This window comes from Euprymna scolopes, chromosome 28 (assembly GCF_053919585.1).
Source record: "Euprymna scolopes isolate OS-2025 chromosome 28, ASM5391958v1, whole genome shotgun sequence".
NCBI lineage: Eukaryota > Metazoa > Mollusca > Cephalopoda > Sepiida > Sepiolidae > Euprymna > Euprymna scolopes.
Genome location: NC_136509.1, coordinates 66,154,382 through 66,178,119, shown reverse-complemented (window position 1 = coordinate 66,178,119; position 23,738 = coordinate 66,154,382). Strand labels below are relative to the sequence as shown.

Here is a 23,738-nt window from a genome sequence, read left to right as displayed (position 1 = left end):
AAAATTGAGATGAAACTATACTTAGAAGTGATCTGCACATATGCAAAGTTCATACTTGTGATCCAACAAATCACCTCCAATACTCCGATGTGAAAAACTTTCTTTAGTATTCATTAATCTCCACACATAAAACAGGGTGAATATTAAGATGGAGAAGCAAAGTCAATACATTGAACGAGCCAGAGAGCTGATTTGATGTATGTGTTCCATTTCAGATCAGAAGTAAAGGTCAGACCTAGAAATTTGTCAGAACATGAAGCCTCCCCAAGATGAAAGCCATTCATTTCGATTGATGCCAGATGGGGATCAGTGTTGATGATGGAAAGATAGAAGATTGGTCTTAGATGCATTAAAATTAACCAGCCATCTCTTTCCTCATTGCACCACGTGATCAAGACCAGAAGAGAGAGAATCAGAGAGAACTTGGTCAAAGTGTTGTTATAGTCAGCATAAATGTCTACAAATGATCTTGGGATATAATTTGGGAGATCATTGATGTAGATCAGGAAGAGGTGGACCCAGGATAGACCATTGATTGACTCCAGCATCAATACTGTGAGCTTCTGTTTACTGACCATCAACCACTGCTTGTGTGAATCTATCAGAGAGAAATGATTTAATATTTGAAAAAACATTTCCAGCTTGAGTTGATTATATTTATTACCCTCCCATGGTCAGAAGATTAATAAGGGTTGGAATGTGGGATTGAGAAGTCGGTGCTCCTCAGGAGGAGCATTCTGACCCACAAAACCGCATGGGCAGCTTTGTCTGCATTCTCTGATAAAGGATGTCTCGGTGATTAGCAATAAATCAAAGAGGCAAATGCAACAGCAGCAAGGCACATTTAAACTTCTTTAAAAAGATCTGAAATACAGAAAGCAATTCAAGTATTTGTAGATCTCCAAAACAGGTTTTGTTAGAGATAACTAGTTACACATAAAAAGCATATACATCAATTATTGAAGTATTATGAAAATTGTAACAATAGCACTTTATACTTGCTTACAATTTGTTTCAAAGGTTTTGAAAACTTTTAAGAACAAGATTTTTTTCAACCTGTAATTTTAAGTGTAAAATTTCTTCCTAACAGAATTGCTATTGTTAGAAAATTATTGAAGGAAGAGAAATGCTCAGCTGTAATTTTCCTGATAGATGGTACGGCACGCGTTTGTGCACAATGTGCAACTATGGTAATGCTAATGTTTATATCATGCAAGACATGCAGGGAGACCCAGCATTGGTCAAAGGCTTAGATAAAAACGTTTGAAAAGTTTAAAAAGGAAAAGAAAGTTTGGATAACATGTATGACTAAAATAAAACATTAAGCACATGAGTGGAAAGAAGAAAAAAAAGGCCCAGCAACTAAACACTATTGAATTGCAATATTTCTTACTTAGACTTAAGGCGGCATATAACATCCATTCCAATGATGGCTTGGACACCAGGCATCAGGCGATCAGTGACAATTGCATGGACCCTCATCCGACGTTCAGCAATATCAATAGTGACGGTCTTCTTCCCTCGACACTTCACTCGCGACCCATCGAATGCCACTACTTCTCCCTTCCCTTTCCATCTTCCGACCAGGGTAGTATGCACCATGGTAGTGGTGCAGCCAGTGTCAATCAGGGCCATAATTTCCCGTCCTTCCACCGCAATCTTCTGTTTGGGCATCTGCTGCGGGTGCGCCTCTATTCTCGAATCAGGGCGGCCGCTGGCGCGTTGGCCTCCCCTCACCAGTTTCCCGAACTTGTGCATTTTACCGCTAAATGGCCTCTTCGATTGCATTTGTAACACACTGTCCGTTGCAAGAACTTCCTGCAGTCTCTTCTCATGTGTGGTCCCCCGCATTCGAAACATGCGATCCCCGGGTTTGGCAGATTCCTGCCCACATCCTGCTGTACCGTTGCTGTCGTTCCTCCAGGCTCCGTGGGCTGGGTGCTCACTAAAATTTTCGCAGTTCTAAGCAGCTCACTCACATCCAGCGTCTCCACCCCCGGTACCTGCTGCAACCTTTTCGATATTTCTTCCGGAAACCCGGTAACAAAAGTCATCTTGACTACGTGACTCGTGGCATGTCCTCTGATGCCCGACAACTCAACCAATCTCCTTATCTCATTCGCAAAGACATCCACAGATTCACCAGTCCACCTCTTCTCTTTCAACTTATTAAAGGCCTCGAAAGGCCCCTCTGCGAAAGCTTCGATCAGTCGACCCTTGATGGCGTCTGCATCACCCTGTTCCCGCTCGCTGAGCTCCAAATAGAGGGCCAGTGCGTCCCCTTCCAGAAACAGTGGTATTACTGCGGCCACATCATCCAGCTTCTGAATCCTTGCTACAAGGTCCACTTTTTTAAGCCACATCACCGTCGCCATTAAAAGGCTTAATCATATTGCTTAAACCTGCGTTGGCCATCGCCGAAATAGCTTGACGTAAAATGGGGGGGGGGTCACCTCAAATACACAAACGGAATGTTCAAGAAAGATTATCGCTACAGTCCTCTGTCTCTTCTCTCTTGGCTGGCCGGGAATCATCTCCCAGCACCCAGAAATGAACATCGTTTTATAGGTTCCATCTTCACGCACACACGAGATTATGCGAGAACGGACGAAATAAAAATGCTGGCCGCCATGTTTGTTCTTCCTTTTCTTCGCCTGTACTCACTCGCTGAGCACCCACGGTAAGACTTCTCTTTCTTGCTTCTAACCACAATGACTAAAATAAAACATTAATTTAAGCACATGAGTGGAAAGAAGAAAAAAAGGCCCAGCAACTAAACACTATTGAATTGCAATATTTCTTACTTAGACTTAAGAAATTTTGTGTCTTGCAACACACAGTCAAAGTATGCTATCGTTTTCAGTCTAAAATCAGATCTACTGCATCTTTCCAATTCCCATTCCCTTGCAATCAAATGTCTCGGTTCTCTATTTCCAGTTTCTTTTTGGTCTTTCTCTCCTTTTTCCTCAGGAGTTCATTGGAGTACTTGACTGGCAATTTTCTCTGGGGTTAATCTTAGGGTATGTCCGAGCCAGCTCAGTCTTGTTAATGTGATCTCTGACTATTTCGTTGGTAATTCAATCACTCCATTTGATGCCTAGAATCCTTCTAAGACACTTGGAATCAAACGCATCTAATTTCTTTTCAAGGCTCATTTTAAGATACCAAGATTTTAAGAAACCAAGTGTCACTTTCATATAGTAGTGTGAACAAGATGTTTCTATAAAATTATAATCTGAGGATAAATTTCTTTTTGTTTCTCCACATCTTGCAGAATTGGTTAAATTGTAATATTATCTATTGTTTAATCGGTTGAAGAAGATGCCTCATATCTGGACTAGAAATGAACTTTTTATTTTTACTTAAGATTCCCTACTTATCATGGCTGAAGGTCACTTGAGGATAAAGGTTAATGAGATAGAATGATAGTTGAAAGTTATTGAATCATGACATTGAGGATGTGTAATAGAATTTTTTTATTTTACTTTTATTCATACCAAACAAGGCATATTGCCACTGAGACATAGTTACTTCAAATTAGGTTGTGCCTATGGATACGGCCCCTAAGTGGGGAGTTGTGCAGCAAGATGTTTATTCACATTATATTTAAATTTCTGTATGTTGCTACAGTCGGAGAAACAAGGAGAGAATTTCAATGTTTGAGGAAAGAGGCTATTAGAGCATCTTGGGATCTCCGTAGGGAAGGGGTGAGATTTAGCTGATTGTCACGTGGGGGAGCAGCAAGTTCAAGAACGCACATTCCATTGGAGTACTTGTAAAGCAAAGCACAGGAATACAACATTTAGGAGATGGGGATTAGGGGTTTGGTATACAGTGAAACCTATTATATTAGACTTTTTTTTTTCTTTTTTACTTGGGAGTCACCACTTATCAAGGCCCGAAGGCCACTCGAGGATAAAGGCTGATGAATGTAAGGTGAGTATGAAGTAGTGTAGTAATCGTTAATGATATAAACTGGGTTGGATTTGATTATTTATGAGGACGATTCAACAAGAACCTGTTTACATTGGATTTGAAGGCTACCATGTTGTATTCAACCAGGAAGCAGAACAGCGGAACAGTGTTCGATAGGCGGGCAGTTTTGGAAAAGAAACTTTGTTCATGGAATCTATATTTAGATTAAGGCACAGATAGAGAGTGGGAAAATCGTTTTTAATAGTTGTAGCTAGTCAAGTGTTTTTGTGAAAGTTTGGCAAGGGGAAACCATAGATTGCCATGAAAATACTGATAGAGCAGAGACAGACTCGCAACGTCTTTTCTGAGGGGAAGAGACAGGGCATTACCTACTAGACTTCGAAGCCAGTTTTGAACAGTTCCTGCCCAGATGTGGCAACAGTACTCCATTTTAGGGCATACCTGGCTCTTATAGAAATAAAGGATTGCATCAGCAGTGAGATACCTGCTGGAGTGGTAGTGTGATTCAACCATTTTTCCAGCAATCTTGGCAACAGATTTGATGTATGTGTTCCATTTCAGATCAGGAGTGAAGGTCAGTCCCAGAAGCTTCCTTAAGACGAGCGCCATTTATTTCAATTGAGGTGTGATAGGGGTCAGAACGATTATGATGACAGGGGATAAGCTAGGTTTTCAATGCATTAAAATTAACCACCCACTTTTCTGGACCCTGTTTAAATGGGAGAGACTAGCGATTTGTGCACCAGACTTGTATGTATTGTATATGACAAACATTTTGACATTGTATTTGAAAATGACTCTGCAGAAATGATCAGAGTATGACGGATCCTGATGCTGACTCTTCCTAAATTTTCATCAGAATTCTGTTGGCCAAGTAGCTCTCACCTTAACATGTTGCTATCACTCTTACTATAGTGAGGAAGCGTTTGACTTTGGAGGACTGTAAAATATTTTTATTTTCAAAGAGTGTCTTATAATCATGTTGAGAAGCACTCCATGTTGAGTGTGTCTCTACACTCTTTGAAGAAATTAGAATGTTAAGAATCTTGCTTAGTTTTTATCTGTTCAACTTCCATACAAATTATGAACACTAGGATTTTCACATGGAACTATTACTCACTTTGCACTCGAACAATGCTTTAAAATATTTAGATGAAATTAAAAGCTTGGAAATCTTTCTTAATTAATCTAGAGTGACATTGCATCACCATCACTGGAAATACATTCAAAATCCATCAGTTTTAAGGAACCTGGACTTTATACAGAGTATACTCCATTGGAGTAAGTGTTTAATATTTCTTTATAGTTACCACGTTGACGTCCATCCAAGATTTGTATTGCCTTGCCTGGATTTTGTCACACCTGATAGAACCGTATAATGAAAAATATAAGAGAAACATTCTCCATCATATAGCATGCTGTGTGCAACCATAATGATCTGTTCATATTACTCACAGATACATTGCCATAATGTGAACTAAGGCTGCTATAACTATTTCCAACCCGATGCCACTTTTACCATTTTTGCAGCAACCGCGATATAAGGTGCTACAAACTTATTAATACATTCGGTTTTTAACTAGTTATATTAGTTTTTTTTAATTAAATAATTATAAAAGTGTAAGGTTTCAGAGTCGACTATCGTCGCAGTCGTCGTTCTTTTCCGGTGCGTGCGTGCTCTATATATACTACTAATCAGACGACGGTGTCACTCTTTTGTGTGTCCCGTCTTAATGGTCGTTTCTATTCTCTACATGCCCTCCCCCCACCATGTGACCACACTACCGTCGTTTTGTGGTCATGTGACTGGAGAATTCCGTGTAGTAGTGAGTTGGTCCTTGCATTTGAGGGGAAAGTGGCCTTGGTGCTCGTGTTACCCTCATGCTGCGTCGTGGGACCGGACTCGTCTGCATTGGCTTGTGGTTGATCGGATCTTGGTCCACCTCCATATCTGTTTCTGATGTGTCACAATCAGCTTCTTCCACCTCCATCATCTCATGCATGTTGCACGGTGGTTTGCTGTCCTCCCTTCTTGGTGTTTGGGGAGGTGGTTGATGGGGTTGTTGAGTGGGTGGATACTCCGGCGTATCCATGACCGGTTTGATTTTCCTGAGGAAACGGCGATTGCGTAATGTGATCCTGCCGCTACCATCCAACCGTATCCTATACTGCCTGTTACCCATTGTCTCGACGACTCTCCCAGTTTTTGCCCATCGTCGTGGATTTGGTCCCTCCTGATTCTGCACCTGCACAGACTCGCCGACTCGGAGCTGTTGGAGGGGGCGGCTGTGTATGTCGTACTGTTCTTTGTTAAGTACGTGCCTTTTCGCCATCGCCCTCTCTCTCAAATCTCTGGTCTCCGTCCAACGCTTGTGGATGCAGTATTTTTTGCGAAGTGCGGGGAGATGGCCCCTTACTGTTCGACCATATAGTATTTCCGCCGGCGACAATCCAAGGTCCTGACTGGGCGTATTCCTATGAGTCATCATCGCCCGTGCTGCCCGATCATGATGTAGGTGTCCGTAGCCATCAACGCAGTCTATCAGCATTCTTTTGGCCGTTTTTACGGCCAGTTCAGCTCGGCCATTACTCTGGGGGTAATGTGCAGATGATAAGCGCGTTTTCACGCCCCAGTCTTCTAGGAACGATTTGTATTCTAGTGAATCGAATGGTGGCCCTCCATCGGATGATATTTCCTCCGGCGCACCATACGTGCAAAACCAAACCCTCAGGGCGTTACACACCGCTGCAGCCCTTCCTGATGGTAGTGGTGCGACCTCAATCCAACCGGTATATCGGTCCGCGTATACCATGTAACTTTTCCCGTGCATATCTAGCAAGTCAGTGACTGTCTTTTGAAATGGGAATTCCGGGTTTATGGGTGGCATTAGTGGTTCCCTAGGCTGGGATGGGGCGACCGAATTGCAATTCCGACATTGCGCCCTTGTTTGTCGGATGCTGGCGTCTAAACCAGGCCAAAATAACCGTTGTCTGGCGTTAGCCAACATACCATTCACCCCTTGATGGGTGGAGTGTAATGCCTCTAACACCTCGGCTCTAAGCCGTTTTGGTATCAAAATTTTGTCCCCTTTTATGGGTACCCCTTCCAGACAATATAGTTGGTCTGCCATCAGCCAGAATTGCAGGATTTCTGGTGGTAGTTCGTGGCGTGACCTTGGGAACCCGTCTTGAATGTATGACGCCAACGTTCGGCACTCCTCATCGGTGGCTGCAGCTGCGACTATCCTATCCCAGGTGATCGCTCGGAACTTGGGGTCATGTGCGTATGCAGCTATGATGGATGCTTGTATACTCCCCTCGATTTGCTGGGAAGTGTCAGTGCCCTTTAGTCTGCTGTGTCTTGACGGCGCCGGGTATCGGGATGTGCAGTCCGGTGCTGCGTTGAGTTTCCCAGGAACATGCCTAATCTGGAACCTGTACATCAACGACCGCTCCTTGAATGAGAACAGGCGGGGATTTTTTATATTCTCAAGGATCTGATCCTAGAAAATTTTCACTAGGGGCTGGTGGTCCATGGTGACCAATAGGTCTGGGGATCCCAGGATGAACATCCTACAAGACTCCAAGCCATAAATCAGCGCTAGAGCCTCCCCCTCTATAGGGGAATAACGAGATTCTGCATCTTTCGTGAAGCGAGACCCGGCCAAAATCATCTTCCAGTGGTCCTTACCACAGTTGGGACCTAATTCCGTTGGGCATTGGCAATGCTTCTGGAACAGAAAATACCCAATGCCAACCTTACTGAAGTCGGTTGAAAGGCAGGTCGCTCTGTTCATATCGAAGGTTTTCACCCCTTCTTCGATTTTCTGAACGATATTCCTCTTCGACTCTTCGAAAAGTCTATTCAATGTGTCATCCCAGTAAAATTTACGGTTCTTTGTCCGCAGCAACTCTCGAAAAGGGGCCATTATATCGGCCTGTGCAAATGTATACGACACCTGGTTAACTAAACCAAACCAGGACCTGATACCAGTAATGCTCGTTGGGGTCGGGAAACTGAGAATAGCCTCCGTCATTTTTTTAGTTGGCTTCACGCCGTCCGAGGTTATCACAAAGCCGGCAAATTCAACTTCATCGTTAGCAAATTGAAACTTGTCAGGGTTAAAGACTATCCCACTTTTACCACAATGGGTAATATAGTCCACAGTATGCCAGAAAGCCAATTCTAAGGACCTGTCCCATAGGAGTGTGTCGTCTATACACCGGGTCTTTCGAGGCATGTCAACTGTGATGTCATCGAACCGGCGCGTGTACCCGTCCCCGGATGCGTGAAAACCCTGGGGAGCCCTGAGATACCGATAACGACCCCATTCCGTTATGAACGTGGTCGCGTCCCGGGCTTTTGGGGAGAGTGGCAGACTATGGTACCCATTCCATGCGTCTAAGACAGTCTTTTTGGTTTGGGCAGGCACCACGGACACCTGATTAAAAGGGGACGGTGTGTGATGAGTCTCTCTCATCGTTGCTGCATTCAATTTTTGTAGGTCTACCATCCTTCCTGGTGACCCGTCTTTCTTTGGAGCGACTACCATCCTCGAACACCAGATTGTAGATGTGCCTGCTGGTACCGGTTCGATAATACCCAACGCAACATCTCGATCCAAATCATCCTTTACCCTTTTCTTCCAGTGATGAGGGACTGGAATGGGTGTGTGTATGGCCGATGGTTTTGCCCCCGGGGTAAAAGTTATATCCAGCGGCCTCCCTAACATGACTTGTAACGGTTGATGGGGGCAGGTGTTGAATGCGCTGGACTTAAAGTGTTCACGTAACCACTTCTCTAACCGTTCCCTATTATCTCCAGTGGGGGTAAACGGGATCCTCGCTGGCTTGTCCGGGATGGATTCTCTTTTCGGACATCCACACGGTGCTGTCCCACTTTCTGAAGCCGATAAATCGGCCTTTGATACTCGATGCGGGAAGTCGCGATTGATTACTCCTAGGTCTTTGAGGGCCGATTCTGACAAGTAGAATCCTGACGTGTTTTCTGAAACGTAGACCACTTGTCGCGTTTCCTTCTGACCGAGCTTAATCTGAGTCAGGACCACCCCCTTGATATCTAGGGGTTCGTCTGTGATTCCCCGTATCCTGTGGGTGGTAGGTATCAGGATCCTGCTGGTGCACCCTAATATTTTCAATATTTCTGGGCCACTCGAACACGTCTGGGCACCGGTATCTGCAATGGCCTGGATGCTGTGTTTTCGACGGCTTACTCCCTTATCCAAAGCGCACCCGAATTTAGCCTGGGACTCTGGTATCAGGGACACATCGACCATTAATGAGGGTGGTGGCTCAGGGGGACTTCTCCTGAACCCACCACTGCTCCATGCAAGGTGTGGCACTGCTGCTATTCTACCTTTTTGATTGTAACATGCCGGTGCCCCCTCCATTCTGCTGCCGAAAATATTTGATTGACGTGTGGCATCGTTTGTTGACTCCGCCGTCGACCTCTCCTGTTTCCGGCACACTCTTTGTAAGTGGCCTGTGACGCCACAATTAAAACATTTTAGCCCCCTCACCGGGCAGTTCTTCCGCCCTTTTAACCCACTGGGGTGTGAGGTCCTCCCACACCCTTCAGAAGGACTATTCTGGGGGGTTTTGAGCGGCTGCTCCTTCCGAGATGGTTTTTTCTCGGTTGTTAGTAGGCCAAAAGTCGAGTGTCCCTCTGAGCCTCGTTGCAACTGAGGAGCAGATGTCTCTGTAGTTTCTAAACTAACCAGCCTGTGAAGCTTCTGCTCCACAGTGGTTAGAATATTTGCTTCGGCCAGCAATTTACACTGGTACTCCGCATTTGCCAGACCGGCTACGAGTTGGCCAGCTACCATGTCCTCTGAATAGTTTACGGCTTGCCGGCAGTTCTCGTTGGGGCACAGAACCGTGAAATTGCAAAACCGTGCCTGGGACCGAAGCTTTACCAAGAACTGTGCGGCTCTCTCCCCCGTCTGTTGTTATGAAATTTATGTCTATGCACCTCCGGGTGTAGACCTTTCACCGCAATGAACTGTATATGCCTTAAGAGTTGTTCCTCTGTGACAGAATTGAGGGTTTCAGGCCCAACTAAGTCAAATAAAAGTTTATTTACCTCATTTGAGCAGGCTGTCCTTAGTTCATTGCGGATTTCCACGGGGTCGGTAAGGCCGCACATTTGTTTGTATCGGGCCCACGAGTCGATGAAAAGCGCCCAGTCCGCGTCGGTGAATCCATGTTCGATACGTGGCCGGTCTGGTTTCTTGGTGTTAGACCGACTCGAGGCACTCCCTCCGCGAAGCTCATTGTTTTCTCTTTGCAGATTTATTATTTGTTGAATCAACTGCATGTATTGGCCGTCCTCGTGTTGTCCTGACGCCATTATGCTCCAAAAATCGTGCAAAAGAAATTATGTTGAAAAATAAATCCTGTTCGTAGCGCCATGTAAGGTTTCCGAGTCGACTATCGTCGCAGTCGTCGTTCTTTTCCGGTGCGTGCGTGCGTGCTCTATATATACTACTAATCAGACGACGGTGTCACTCTTTTGTGTGTCCCGTCTTAATGGTCGTTCCTATTCTCTACAAAAAGTAATATATTAAAAGAAAGTGGGAGCAACAGTCTTTTGGCTGATTGGTGTCTATAAATATTTTCTGTTAGATCAAGTAGAAGTCTCAAGTAATTTGTAATAAGATTCTTGCATGAGTCATTTCAAAGATTTCAGAGTTTGACATGACACACCTAAAGAACGTAAGAGATTACATTAACTGAAACATGAGAATAACATCCAAGATGAGAATCTGAAGAATCCAAATGATCACTTCTCATCTCAAACATTCCGAAATACTTTTGTTTTTGATTTGTGACTGTTAATGTTGAAGTGTGTAACAGATGAAAAATAAGTTTATAATGATCGAGGAAAATAAAATAGTCTTGCATTCTCCTTAACAAAATTTTCCTTTTCTCTTATGTCCGTATTTTTCATGGGAATTGCTAAGTATTGCATATTCACTAATACCAACTTTTATGGTGGGCTATGAGACTGCCAATATAAATTTTAAATAGCTAAAATTATTTTACTTATGCTTTTTTATATTGTTTTCAGATTTGATGCTCGATTCAAGTGTCTAGTGAAACTCCTCATCCTTGAGAATGTCTCTCTTCAACAAAAAAATCAACATATTCTGGGTGATTTTAATAAATGCAACAATATTTTTCACATTATGCTGCCTTCGTTATATAGATCTAAAAAAGATTTTAAGCATATCTCCTCATGCTCCTCATAAAATTCAAACTCCACAGAGTGAGAAGGATGAATTTGATTTTAAAATTGTCCAACAGGACAATGTTCACTTAATTAATACAATACGAACATTAATTGATCCGCCATCGAAATTGGCCTACAATTTAAGTGAACCAAATAGACAGGATTTTTCCCTTGGACAAAGTTTTCTTGTCGACAGGATCTTTAAACAAAAGGTAAGTGATTCTGGCATACATAGAAAGAGCTTAATAATCTAAGAATATTATTTAATTTTTTTAATTTAACAAAAAATAAGGAAGTTATGAACATTTTTGTGCATGTTTAAATATTTTTCCCTTTTTAAGACATATGTGTTTTGTCACATTTTTTACATAACTTTTTCAGTAAAAATGTCATATCTTTTTTAAAAGATTTCTTTGATATTATTGTAGACTAGCAGGACCTGTTAACCAGCGTTGACGGTAGTAGCATGCACCCCCCCCCTTCCCCTGCGTAAAAATTTAAAATACAACTATTTTGTTGTTTACCAACCCCCAACCTTCTCATGTGAAAAATGGCTTTCGGAATAGACACCCCATTTTGTACCTGGGTGTGGGGTTGTCACAAAATTTGCTGGAAGGTTCAAGGTATTTTTCAGGTTATGGTTCAGGGTAAAGTTCAGGGCAAGTTATTTTAGTTTGCAAGACTGGAATTATGGTGACAAAAGCTATCGAACCTTGTGTCCCTTAAAAGGAATTAAATTCCTGTAGTCATCTATACGTTATCAAATATAAATGTAAACGCTATTTAAGAAAGTGACTGTTTTAATTAAGCTGTAGTAAAAGTAAACATTATAAACAGAATGGCTCATTTAAATAACAAACAATGGTGAATCTGCTTCTTAAACTTTAAATGGGTTAAATTTAATCACGTTATTATTGAAAATGTAATGTGAAAAGCTGAAGTAATGTTATTCTAAAAGCCATTCTTTACATGAGGAGGGTGTTTAGTGAGTAATCTGTGTTTCAACCTTACAATGTAAGAAAAAAAATATCGTAAAACATGAATTTAACCTGAAAAAACTATTTAAAAATTGCGTGGTACCAAAAGATTCATAAGCACCAAGTTATGCTTGCATATGATCGCATATTTTTACCTTTTCTTTTTTTTTTTTTTTTTTTTTTTTTTTTTTTCAATTTTAACCCCAAACAAGGTAGAGTGCCACTTTGAAGTAGGGGGGGGGGCTACTATCGGGGACATAAGTTTCAGGGATATTATGAAGGGAGATGAGTGGCAAGATGTCTGTTCACATTACACTTGAACTTCTGCATGTCAGTACAGTTGGGAAAGCAGAATCCCAGAAGGGAGTTCCAAAGTCTAGCAGTTCTGGGGAAGAAACTATTGGAGTAGAAGGCTTTCTTACACCTAGGGATCTCTACTGTGAAGGAGTGGGATTTACCTGCTTGTCAGGTTTGTCTGTATTCATGTCGAAGGTGTACAAGTGCCTGTAGTTCGTCTGAGCGTTCACCATTAAAGTACTTGTAGAACAGGCAGAGATGCAACATTTTGTCGATGGGACAAAGGCTGAAGCCTGGATGACAGTTCAGGACCTATCAGGTTGGCGACTCTTTTGAACCCTGTCCAGGAGTGAGACAAGTAGCAGATGCACCAGCCCAGATGTGACAACATTACTCCATACATGGGTGAATGGTGGCCTTATAGAGGTATAGAATACTTTACGGCGTAAGTTGTTTCCTAGCACGGTAGAGAGAGCCCACCTACTTCGCAGCAACCTTGGCAATGCTCTCAATGTATCTATTTCAGTTCATGTTCCTTGTAAACGTTAGATAATGTGTTCTTGGCCATTGCTATTGGTGGTAGAGAAGGTTTCTTGTAATTATTGAAGGAAACAAGCTTAGTCTTGGCAGCATTGAATGTGACCATCCATTTTTGCCCTCATTCCACTACAGATTGGAGGTCTTCCTCTGGTGTTTCTGCCATTTCCTTAGATATGTGTTCATTTGTTTTTCCTTAGTGTCTGTCATAGAGAGTGGTGTCGTCAGCAAATATACCCATCTCAGAGACAATTTTATCAGGGAGGTCATTTATGAATATCAGGAATAATAAAGGTGCAAGGATAAACACCTGAGGTACTCCTGCTTTTATATCCTATTGTTTAGATGTATGACCGCCGAGGACAACCTGGATTTTTCTCTTAAGAATTTAATTACATTATGTATTCTTCCAGTGATACCATATGATCTAATTTTCCTTAGAAGACCCTTCGTGCCATACCCTGTCAAAAGCCTTAGATATATCGAGGGCTACTGTTCTACCTTCTCCTGTTTTGCCCAATGAATGGTATATACGTTCAGAGATTAGTTAGGATATCTGCTGTGGAACAGGCTTGCCTAAATCCATATTGATTGTCGGTCAGGAGTTTAGCAGCTGTAAGATGATGGACTAGAGCTTGATTAATTATGGACTCCTATTTTGGCGAAAAGCGAGAGGAGGCTATTGGGGTGATAATTTAATGAGTCAGTTCTTTCACCAGAGTTCTTGAAAGCTGGTACCACAGAAGCAGTTTTCCAGCAGTCAGTAAAGAAAATTCGTTAAGACATTTGTTATAAAGTTTGGAGAGAACTGGAGCAACCTCAGTGGAGTATTTTTTTAATAGCACAGCCGGGATGAGATTGGGTCCACATGCTTTTGAGGTGTCTAGGTTTTTTATGATACCATGTACCTGAGAAGAGATGATGGTATCGCGCTCTGCCATCATATGTATCCAAGATTAATATCTACTTTACCAAAAATGCATAAGCACCAAATTTTAAAGTGCTATTTGTAATTAGTGTTTTCAGGTTAAATTCAACTTTCACGCTATTTTTTAAAATTTAATCGTAAGGTGGAAGTATATTTACCAAAGACCCCCTCGTCCTCAATGAAAAAATTGTACTTTGTATTGTTCCATGCTTTTAATTATAAATTATAAAATGAAACACATTTACTCATTGTAAAATTTCATCTTGCATTTTTTTTTTCTTTGGTAAATATGGAGAATCGTCCCACCCTCGAAAAATCCTGTAAAATTACCATTTAACGTATAAAAATCCAGCATTTGAGTAGTTTCTAAGATATGAATAAATGTTAGTTCCTAAAATAATAATATAACACAAACACTTACTTTATGGCCACATTTTTTTTTTTAGCGGGGAGGGGGGGCGCTCAACGTACACACAATTTAACGTAAAAACTTTTTTGTTTGGGATTGGTGCACATCAAATCGATTAATAATGCTTATTAGTGACCCCCCCCCCCTCTCCAAAAAAGGTGGTTTCTCAGTTTAAATTCTGTTCATTGTATGCTGACCTACCTCCACCCCACAACAAAAGGTGGCAATAAGTGGGTTCTCATTTTATGTTGTATTATTATATACAAGTGATCCCCCTACTTTTTTGCAAGTAACAGTTTTTAATATTTTTGAAACTACTCATTTGTTGGAATTTTAAATGTTATTTTCATTGTCAGCACCCCCGAAAACCTTTTTTGAAACTAACATTGCTTCATATATTTTACATTTACTTCTTTGCTGTAATTTTAAACATGATTTTTCTTTCACCATCCCGGAAAACCTAGATAAGTGATAATTTTAAAGGATTGGTTGAAGATAGAAAAAATCTTGATATTTACCCCTTCTTTTTTTATTTGTTAAATAACGTGGGTATGTTATAATAAAGTTTAATCACATTTGTAATAGTGTGATGTAATTTTATCCATTTATAGTTTGTGTATATAAACAAACGTACAAACTTATAAATTGAATCGGAAAGTCAAAAACAAAATGAAACGAAATATTATCCCATGCATCCCTATTAATAGTCTAATAAAAACGAAATACTATTGTGGTATCTTTATTAATAAAATGAAAGATTAATGTAAAATATAATTAATAATTTTGTCATTGTATTTGTCACTGTAAATGAAATAAATGTAAACAGCAATGAAAATATGAAACTCCAATTTTCATTTGTTCAAATAACACTAAAATAAATCAATAAACCAATTAATGATTTCTATTGATAAGGATGATGAAACATGTTAGTAAAATATTTACATAAATAGTACTGTGTGAATCATTTTTTCTTTGAGATTCCGACGTTTGTAATTGGGGTATTTAATATGTAATGATTCTGCTCAGGGAAGCCATCTGTGGAGCATACTTTTTTGAATGATGTTTCGTTCATTCTGGAATGTACGAATATGTAGATCTCAACCAGTGAGATTTTGAGGGATGGGAAGAGGGAGAAATCATTGTGTGATGGTAAAGCGATAAGAGTTGGCGATGTGTATGGAATCAATGGTCAGTTAATAACGGAGTAGACCCAGGTAAGTCGGAAAAAGTATGAACGCACATGTTGTAAAATAGTGTTGGAAGAGGACTTATGGAATAGGGGGAGAAATTTGAGCTACTTTCTCTGTAGGTTATGAAGATGATGAAAGTGGCACTCCTAGGAATAAATGTAATGTTTTAATATGAATTAATGTGTCTGTTATGGCGTTCTGTAGTTAAATAAGATAGTGGCTATTAGCGTAAACATTACATTTTTTATGTGCAATCTGTTGATGTAAACCTACAATATTTTGGTCCAGAGGGGGAAAACTGAGCCTCTTTTATTATATACAAGATTAACACCTGCTAAATCGCTCTCTTTATTTAGGTAATTACTTATGAACACACCGAACTTTGCAGAAATAAAAACAAAAAAAACCCCAGCAAACTTAAATTTGATATAAAAATTTAATGTAAGATAATCTTAGATTTTTTTATGGGAAATTATCCTGTAAGTTTTTTTTCTTTTTGGACAATCGTAAGTGTTTTTAATAGTTTATGAGGGGTTTAGGGTTACTGTTAAGGTTAAAGGAGATTTTTTTCAGGGCTGAACGTGTCGCTCAGTTAATGATACGACAGGTCCATGAAGGCACTTGGACATAAACCTAGTGGTAGGCTTTATTTATATATATATATATATATACACTTTTCAAATTAAAACGTATCAAAAGAATTTGGAGTATTACCTACTCAATAAGGCGAAAATGGGAGGATCATTATACATTAAATTTATATGCAAAACTGATCAAATCTCTACTTTAAATCCTAAATTATTTTTGTTGTCATTTTTTTCTTTTCTTTCCACTAAGTTTTTTAATGACTTCACACATAATCACCTAAGAGTAGAATCTGATTTCATTTTTTTAATTGTCAACTATAAAGTCATTTGTTACTAAGATTAAAACTCGAAAGTGAAGTATATTTGAAAACCAATATTCCTTGAAGAAAATTCTATAAAAGGATCACAAAGCACGTTAATTCAAAAAAAAATTGTTTTTACAAAATAACGTAATTCACAAAACATTTAACTTCTAATTAAACGGCTTCAGCTTGCTGAGTGTGACCGCTGCTAGTTAACCTGTTTTCAACAAAAGTATAAACAATGTAACATTTTAGGAGGAGCATCAATAAAAGCCGCTGGTATCAAGAGTAATTAATATAAATCATTATTTTAATGCATAAAAATAACAAAAATATTATTTTACTTATTAGTTATGGAAAATATTTAGAATAAATGTTTAAGACATGTTAAAGTTTTAAGACTGTTGTGGGGCGCTTATGTCTGCTTGGGTATTTTTTAATACACTGATGATTGTTATTTGTAAACAATCTCACATATGCCATCTGGTGGCAAACAAACAGCACTACTGACCTTGTGCTAAAAATAGCAACACCCCTTTTCTTATATCAACCTGAAGAGAAAAAAAAAAACAAATTCAACCCTTTCTCTATTAAACAAAATAGAAAAGACTTGGATTCCAAGCTGACTTGGATTCATAAACACAATAACTTTACATTGGAAAGTCTATTCATTGTGTTCTGGACTCGCGGCAGTTATTCCTCAGAATTTTGCTTTCAGGTACCTACAATACCTTCCAGCAGTCAACTTCAGAAAGCGTGTGTTGGGCAGACAGATAAACTCAAATTAACACAATAAAAACAACTGTTACGTTGAAAACGCTTTATTAATGAGTTAAAAAATCTGAAACAAAAATAAAACAAAAGGAGTAGTTAAAAGGAGAAAAAATAATTAAACAAAAGGATAATTACGTTTTGGACAGGACTTCCAAATTAACAAATTCTGGGATATCTTATCTTTTTCAATCAACTGTTAGGTGAAAGTCCGGAATAGCTAGAAAGTGTCTTTTCTCCATTAAATTGTTAGGTGAAAGTATGGAGCAGTTATATCTGTTTTTCCTACGAAAGTTGTTATATTAGTACAGTGCATAAACTACACAAGCGTCCACCAAATAAAAATAGAAATAAAGGTCTGAGAAAATATAAGTTCTTTGCGAGCTAAGGAGAGAATAAATAGAATTTCTCAAAATTGTATCCAGAACTTAAACACTGGATTAATTAAACATAAGGTTTCAAGTTTTTTCATAGGAGGAATAGGCAGGTAAAGTCGATAAAGAGCACCAGATGAGGAATAATGGGATATTCTGAACGTACCTCATGGCTTAGAACGGGAGATAGCCCAGTTCATGGAGTCGAGTAAAGGCCGTGTGTATCGTTTAGGAGGAAGGACAGAATCTAAAACGAGACTAGGATGAGATCGCGTGGGAACCCGAAGTTCTCAAAGGATAGCAATATGAAGTTTTTCCTTTTACTTTTTTTTTTTTTTTTTTTTTTTTTTTGAATGTCTAAATGGCTAAGTTTTTCAATAAAGAAAGATCAAGATGGGAAGAAATAAGAAAAGAAAAACTATATAAAAAAACTGGCACAGAGATGAATGAAAAAGAGGCACGAGATACCGGTGCTCTTAAAGTATGTGTCCCTTGTTAAAAAAGGAACCCGATCTGGAGACACAACACTCTCCGTCTAATTGTCATTTATGCAATTGCACCATCAGTGCGCATGGTGAATGAGGAAGCAGAACAAGTTATGTGGCAGGTTCCGATGCAGGCAGCAAAAGGATGATGTCAGAAATGGGCCTCCCAAAGTGGCTTTTTTGGGTTCTGTTCCACTTGGCGGATTTTGCTGTCTTTGCTGGGGATTGCTCTAGTCACCACCCCCAGAGGCCACTCGTTTCTTTTGTGTTCTTTGTCTTTCATGAGCACCACACTTCCAGGTGACAAATTTGTAATGCTCTCAACCCATTTTTTGCGGGGCTGCAGCAGAGGCAGATATTGGTTCTTCCACCTATTCCAAGGTGTCGGACATGTCTCTACTGCCGACGAGAAACATCCTTTGTGTCGAATTCACCAGGTGGCGCAGAGACGGAGCCGATCGTTTGTGTGAGCAGGGTTGCAGGAGTCAGTGGGATTGGATCTTCTCGATCAGTAGAGACCGGTATAAGTGGTCTGCCATTAATGATGGCAGTTACTTCCGCGAGAAAGGTTGTTAACACCTCATGTGTCAGACGAGTGCTCCCGTGTTGCAGCAACATGGCGTTGAGGATTCTTTTGGCTATGCCTACCATCCTTTCCCAGGCTCCGCCCATGTGTGGAGCATGAGGGGCATTAAAGAGCCAGGTGCAGCCAGAGTTTGCGAGATGGTTTCTAACTGCGTCACAGTCCAAATTGGAGGCTATTCCCAATTCTTTCCTTGCTCCAATGAAGTTCGTGCCTTGGTCCGAGCGGAGAAGTTTGACTGGACCTTGGATAGCAAAGAATCAACGTAGGGCATTGACCAAGCTCTAGATGTCAAGAGATTCCAGCATCTCGATTTGGATTGCTCTGGTGGTCATGCAGGTGAAAATGGTGGCCCATCTTTTGCAATGGGCTAGCCCGCCCCTGGTTCTCCTAGAGGTGACTGGCCAAGGTCCAAATACATCCAGCCCTACATTAGTGAAAGGAGGGTTGAAGGCAACGCGATCTTCAGGTAAGTCGGATAATTTTTGGACTTGTATGGATCCCCGGAGCTGCTTGCACTTGACACAGGAGTGTATCACTTTATTGATGCATTTCTTGCCACCGACAATCAGCGGCTCGAACAGCACCCTCTGTCAGATGATGTCCCTGGTGGTAAATAAGCTGCTGATGATGATGACGCACCAGTAGAGTAGCTAAGTGATGCTTTCCAGGAATGATGATGGGATGCATTTCTTCCTGGGACAGTTCTGCTCTCCGCATCCGCCCTCCGAATCTGAGGAGGCCTTGTGCATCGAGGAATGGGTCTAGAGACTTGATTGCGCTGTTCGAGGGCAGTTTTTTTTGCTTCTTTGAGGCAGGACATGTCTTTAGCGTAGCTGTGCCTTTGCACCACTTTAATTATCACCTGTTCCGCCTGCGTTAGCACCTCCATGGTAAAGGTTTTGCAATAATGCCATCTACTGCAGGTTTTGCCTTGGTTTTCTCTGCGAAAAGTCTGGGCAATGTGTATCAAGCGGGTCACAGCTCGCCTAACCACAATCCATGATGAGAACCTCTCAAAACGGTTAGGGTCCAGTTGAAAAGAAGAACTAGTGATAAATACAGTCACCACTGGACTAATCTTAGTGTTTTGGTCTGGATCGATAAGGCCATAATTTTCGCCATCAGCAGATGGTGCTGAGGGTCGGGATAAGAATGCTGGTCCGCGGAGCCAAGGTGCATCATGAAGCTGGATAGCGGGAACGGACCTAGTTCCACAGTCTGCAGGGTTCTGGTCGGTAGATACGTAATGCCACTGTTTAGGCTGAGAAGTGCGGCATATCCTCTGAACTCTGTTAGCTACATAAACGTAAAAGCATCTGACTTCATTGTTGATGTAGCCAAGAACTACCTTGCTGTCCGTATAGAAGGTGGTGTCAGCCTCCATATCCAATTCCTGGTGTATGAGGTCTGCCAATTCCACCGCTAGGACTGCAACGCACAGTTACAATGTTGGTATGAAGGTTTCAGCTTGAGGGGGGTCAGTTTTGTCTTTCCCATAATGAATGCAGTCTCACAGCTTCCGTTTCCGAAGGTTAGCCTCAAGTAAGTGACGGCTGCAATAGCTTTAGTAGAGGCATCTGAAAAGCACAGTAGAAGGGGACATGTTAGCATAGGACCTAGGAATTTGCAGGTTGTGCAGGTCCTTCAGAGAGTCTCTCCATGCCTTCCATAGTTCCTGTTTTTGCGGTGGCAGTGGAGTATCCCAGTCGTTGTCCCTGGTTAGAGTCTGCAGAATGAACTTGCCCTGGACAGTCACAGAGGCCACAAATTCCAAAGGGCCGTAGAGGCTGTTTATGGTGGATAGAACACCTCTTTGTTTGTGTCTAGGGTTTGTCAGGGTCAGCCACTCTGAAGAAGTGGTCACCTTTAGAATCCCAGTTAAGACCGAGGCTGTGTTGCACTGGTGCTACATCTTCTTCCAGGTTGAGAGCTTTGCTTTCATTGGCATGATCTTTGGTTCGAAAGGCTGCCATGATGGTCCTCTTGTTGGATGCGATCTTGTGCAGTCTCAGGTTGGATGCTACCAATACAGTTCTGGTCTTCTGTAGCAGGGAGATGGCATCCTTGATAGTTGGGACGGATGTTAGGCCTTCATCTATGTAGAAGTTGTGCCCTACAAACTCCTGTACATCCTGGTTGCAGTTGGGGTGTCCTTGGTGCACAGACTGCCTGAGGCAGTAGGTTGCTACCGCTGGTGAAGGTCTGTTTCCGAATACGTGTACATTCATCTGATATTTCTTGACCTCCCTGGTGATGTTATCTTGGAACCAGAGAAATCTTAGGAATCTCCTATGTCCTGCCTTGACTCGGAAATAGAACATTTGTTCTATATCAGCCATAATGGCCACAAGGTCCCTCCGAAATCGGATCAGGACACCCACGAGTGAGTTGATAAGGTCAGGCCCAGTTAACAAGGTATCGTTGAGCGATACCCCGTTGTATTGGGTGCTGGAATCGAACACCTCTCTAATCTTCCCGTGCTTCTTGGGGTGCTATATTCCGAACATGGGGAGATACCATCTTTCTTCGTTCGTGCCAGAGGAGGGGCAATTACGGCATGTTCTCTTCCCAGAAGTTTTCCCATGAAAAGAAAGTCGTCTTTCAGTTGTGGGTTCCTCTTGAACTGTCTCAACAGGGAAAGAAGCCTTTTAGCGGCTTGATCCCTGTTGTTGGGGAGACATCGTCTGGAAGGCTTAAAGGGTAGTGGGGCTATCCAGTTGTTGTCGGGGTCCCTTTCTAGGTTTTGCTCCATAATTTTCAGGAACATAAGATCTTCAATAGAGTGTGCACCACTCGTCCTCTTGTGAGTTGGAACACTGAGTGGCCTAAACCCTGGTGTTGAGTTCGGTAAGTTGCGATCGGGGGTCCATACCTCTCCCTAACATGGATTAAGTTAGGGTAAGGCTCAAAAATGGAGGGGTGGCTCTTCACTAGTGTATGGTGAAGAAGACACTAATGTTTTTGTTTTTTATCTTTCCGGGCAAATGTCTCCCACCACGATCCATCCTAGATCCAATTTCTGGGCATGGGGGGCACCACGCGGACCGTTAATCGTTCTCCGGACCTTGTGGGCTTCAATGACGTCGCGTCCCAGAAGTAGCAAGATGGGTGCATCTGGATCCAGGGCAGGCACCTCGTCTGCGGTGACCGCTAAGTGGAGAAGTTTCCGCACCACGTCGGGTGTCGGTATCTCAGACCAGTCATCTGGAATCTCATTACACTCAATCCAAGGTTGGCAGAGTGTATGTGGTTTTCCCATTGAGAGACCCCACCTTGTATCCTAGCGCTATTCTTCCTGATGCCTCTGTGACCCCAGCACAGGTTTTCAGGGTGTATGTTGAGGTAGGACCCTGGTCGTCGATGAACTCCGAGTGAGCCAGGGATTTGTTGCTATGCTCGTCAATCACAACATATGCCTTAAGCGACTTTTCTTGTCCACTTGCATATATGTTAACAAGACAGATCTTGGAGCATTATCGTCCATTTAGGTTGTCTCCACAGATTTGTAAACAATTGGCCGAAACATCTTCCTTCTCTCTGCCGTGCGATGGCATGGGTTTAGCATTGGTTGGTTGGGGTATCGGGTGTGGATGCATCGAGCTTTCGTGGCTGTCGCTGCCACATTCTATGCATTTTAGAATGGCCTTGCATTCCTTCGCTATGTGGTCTGTGGTGGAGCAGCATCGGAGACACATCCCATTTTGTTCAAGGATGCCTTTCCTTTCGGACAAAGGTTTTTCTTAAAGGCCCAGCATTTTCGGAGAGGATGAGGCGTCCTTTGTTTTCACCTCAATCTTATCGACGGAGACCTCACCGCGGCTTGTCCTTTTGTGCCCTTTAGGGGGTTGATTGTCCATTGTCTGATAGAAGTTGGGGTCATTTTGGTCATCTGCCTACTGTTCTATGTAACCGACAAAAACAGAGAAAGGGGGGGAAGGACACTTGGTGTTGTCGTTTGTATTTGGCATCATACGATGTCCACTTGTCTCCTATAGAAGGTGGGAGCTTTTCCACTATTTGCCGGATGCCGCGGGCAGTATTCAAGGTGGTGAGGCCGGGTATATCCCCATCGTCCTTCAGAGCTTGAACCTCTGCAAGAAGATAGATTAGGTCTCTAAGCTTTGTGTAGTCCTTTGTAATCTTAGGAAACACTTTGAGTCTCTTGAAAATAGTCCTCAATGACTTCGACGGCTCCGTAGCATTTGTCGAGCCTACTTCATATCTCATACAGTCCCTTTTCAGGCTGGTTGAAGTGAGCAGTCTGTTGGCTTGGTCTGAGGAGTGTCTGCCGAGCCACTTGACCAGCATATCCATCTCCTCCCAGGGAGAAAGCCTCAATCCCGAGATAGCGTTCAGGAAAGACGATTTCCAGGCTCTATAGTCTTTTGGTTGGTCGGAGAATCTTGTTAGACTTGAGGAGAGCATTTCCCGGCGGGCCATGTATAATAAAAGGTCGTGTGGAGGGTCCAAGGTTTGGTCAGGAGAAGGTCGGAAGTGCTGATCGACAGGGGGAACGACTGGTGCCTCCGACTGTTTTAGGGACCTCTGGCTGATGACGTAGTCGGTAGTACGTTGTAAGGTGTCGAAGGGTGGTTGGCCGAGCATAGGGCTGGCTCTGTAGCGACGAGAGGAGGTGACTGAGCCTTCATCTCTGCTGAAGTAGGTGGCTGTGAGGGCCGCTTCCTTTCGAGCTTTTTTTTTTTTAAATTTTGTTTTTAGCTCTACTTCTTTCTGTAGCGCGTTAATCCTCAACATTTCAAGCTCCTGTTCTAGGCCTGCTTCGCTGTCAATAAGGGCGAGATGAGCTTTAGCTGCTTCCGCTCTGGCCCAAGCTTAAGTAGACGACTTGTTTGAGGCTGAAACTTTCGACCGCGTGTGGTATGATGCGGCGGAAGACATCTTGAAATTGGTAATGTATCTGACTGTAACGCGTCTGTTCGGAGTTCTGTGTAGCTACGTGGCTGAGAATTTCTGTTGCTGCGCTAATTATTTTCATGTTGACTGGGTTAATCCGCTCAGTTCAGCTCCAGAGATTATTTTACTGTTCTAGAATCTTGCTTTCAGGTACCTGCAATACCTTCCAGCAGTCAACTTCAGAAAGTGTGCG

The 23,738-nt window shown here is 42.0% G+C and overlaps 1 protein-coding gene across 3 annotated transcripts in view; it reads left to right on the top strand.

The window, feature by feature from the left end:
- Positions 1-23,738, top strand: part of LOC145249686 (uncharacterized) — a 146,735-nt gene that overhangs the window by 77,978 nt on the left and 45,019 nt on the right. For all 3 annotated transcript variants that reach the window (XM_080111482.1, XM_080111484.1, XM_080111483.1), the window contains one exon: positions 11,027-11,400. In XM_080111482.1, the coding sequence (XP_079967608.1) occupies positions 11,074-11,400 (327 nt within the window). In that variant the 5' untranslated portion in view covers positions 11,027-11,073. The remainder of the gene's footprint in view (positions 1-11,026; positions 11,401-23,738) is intronic.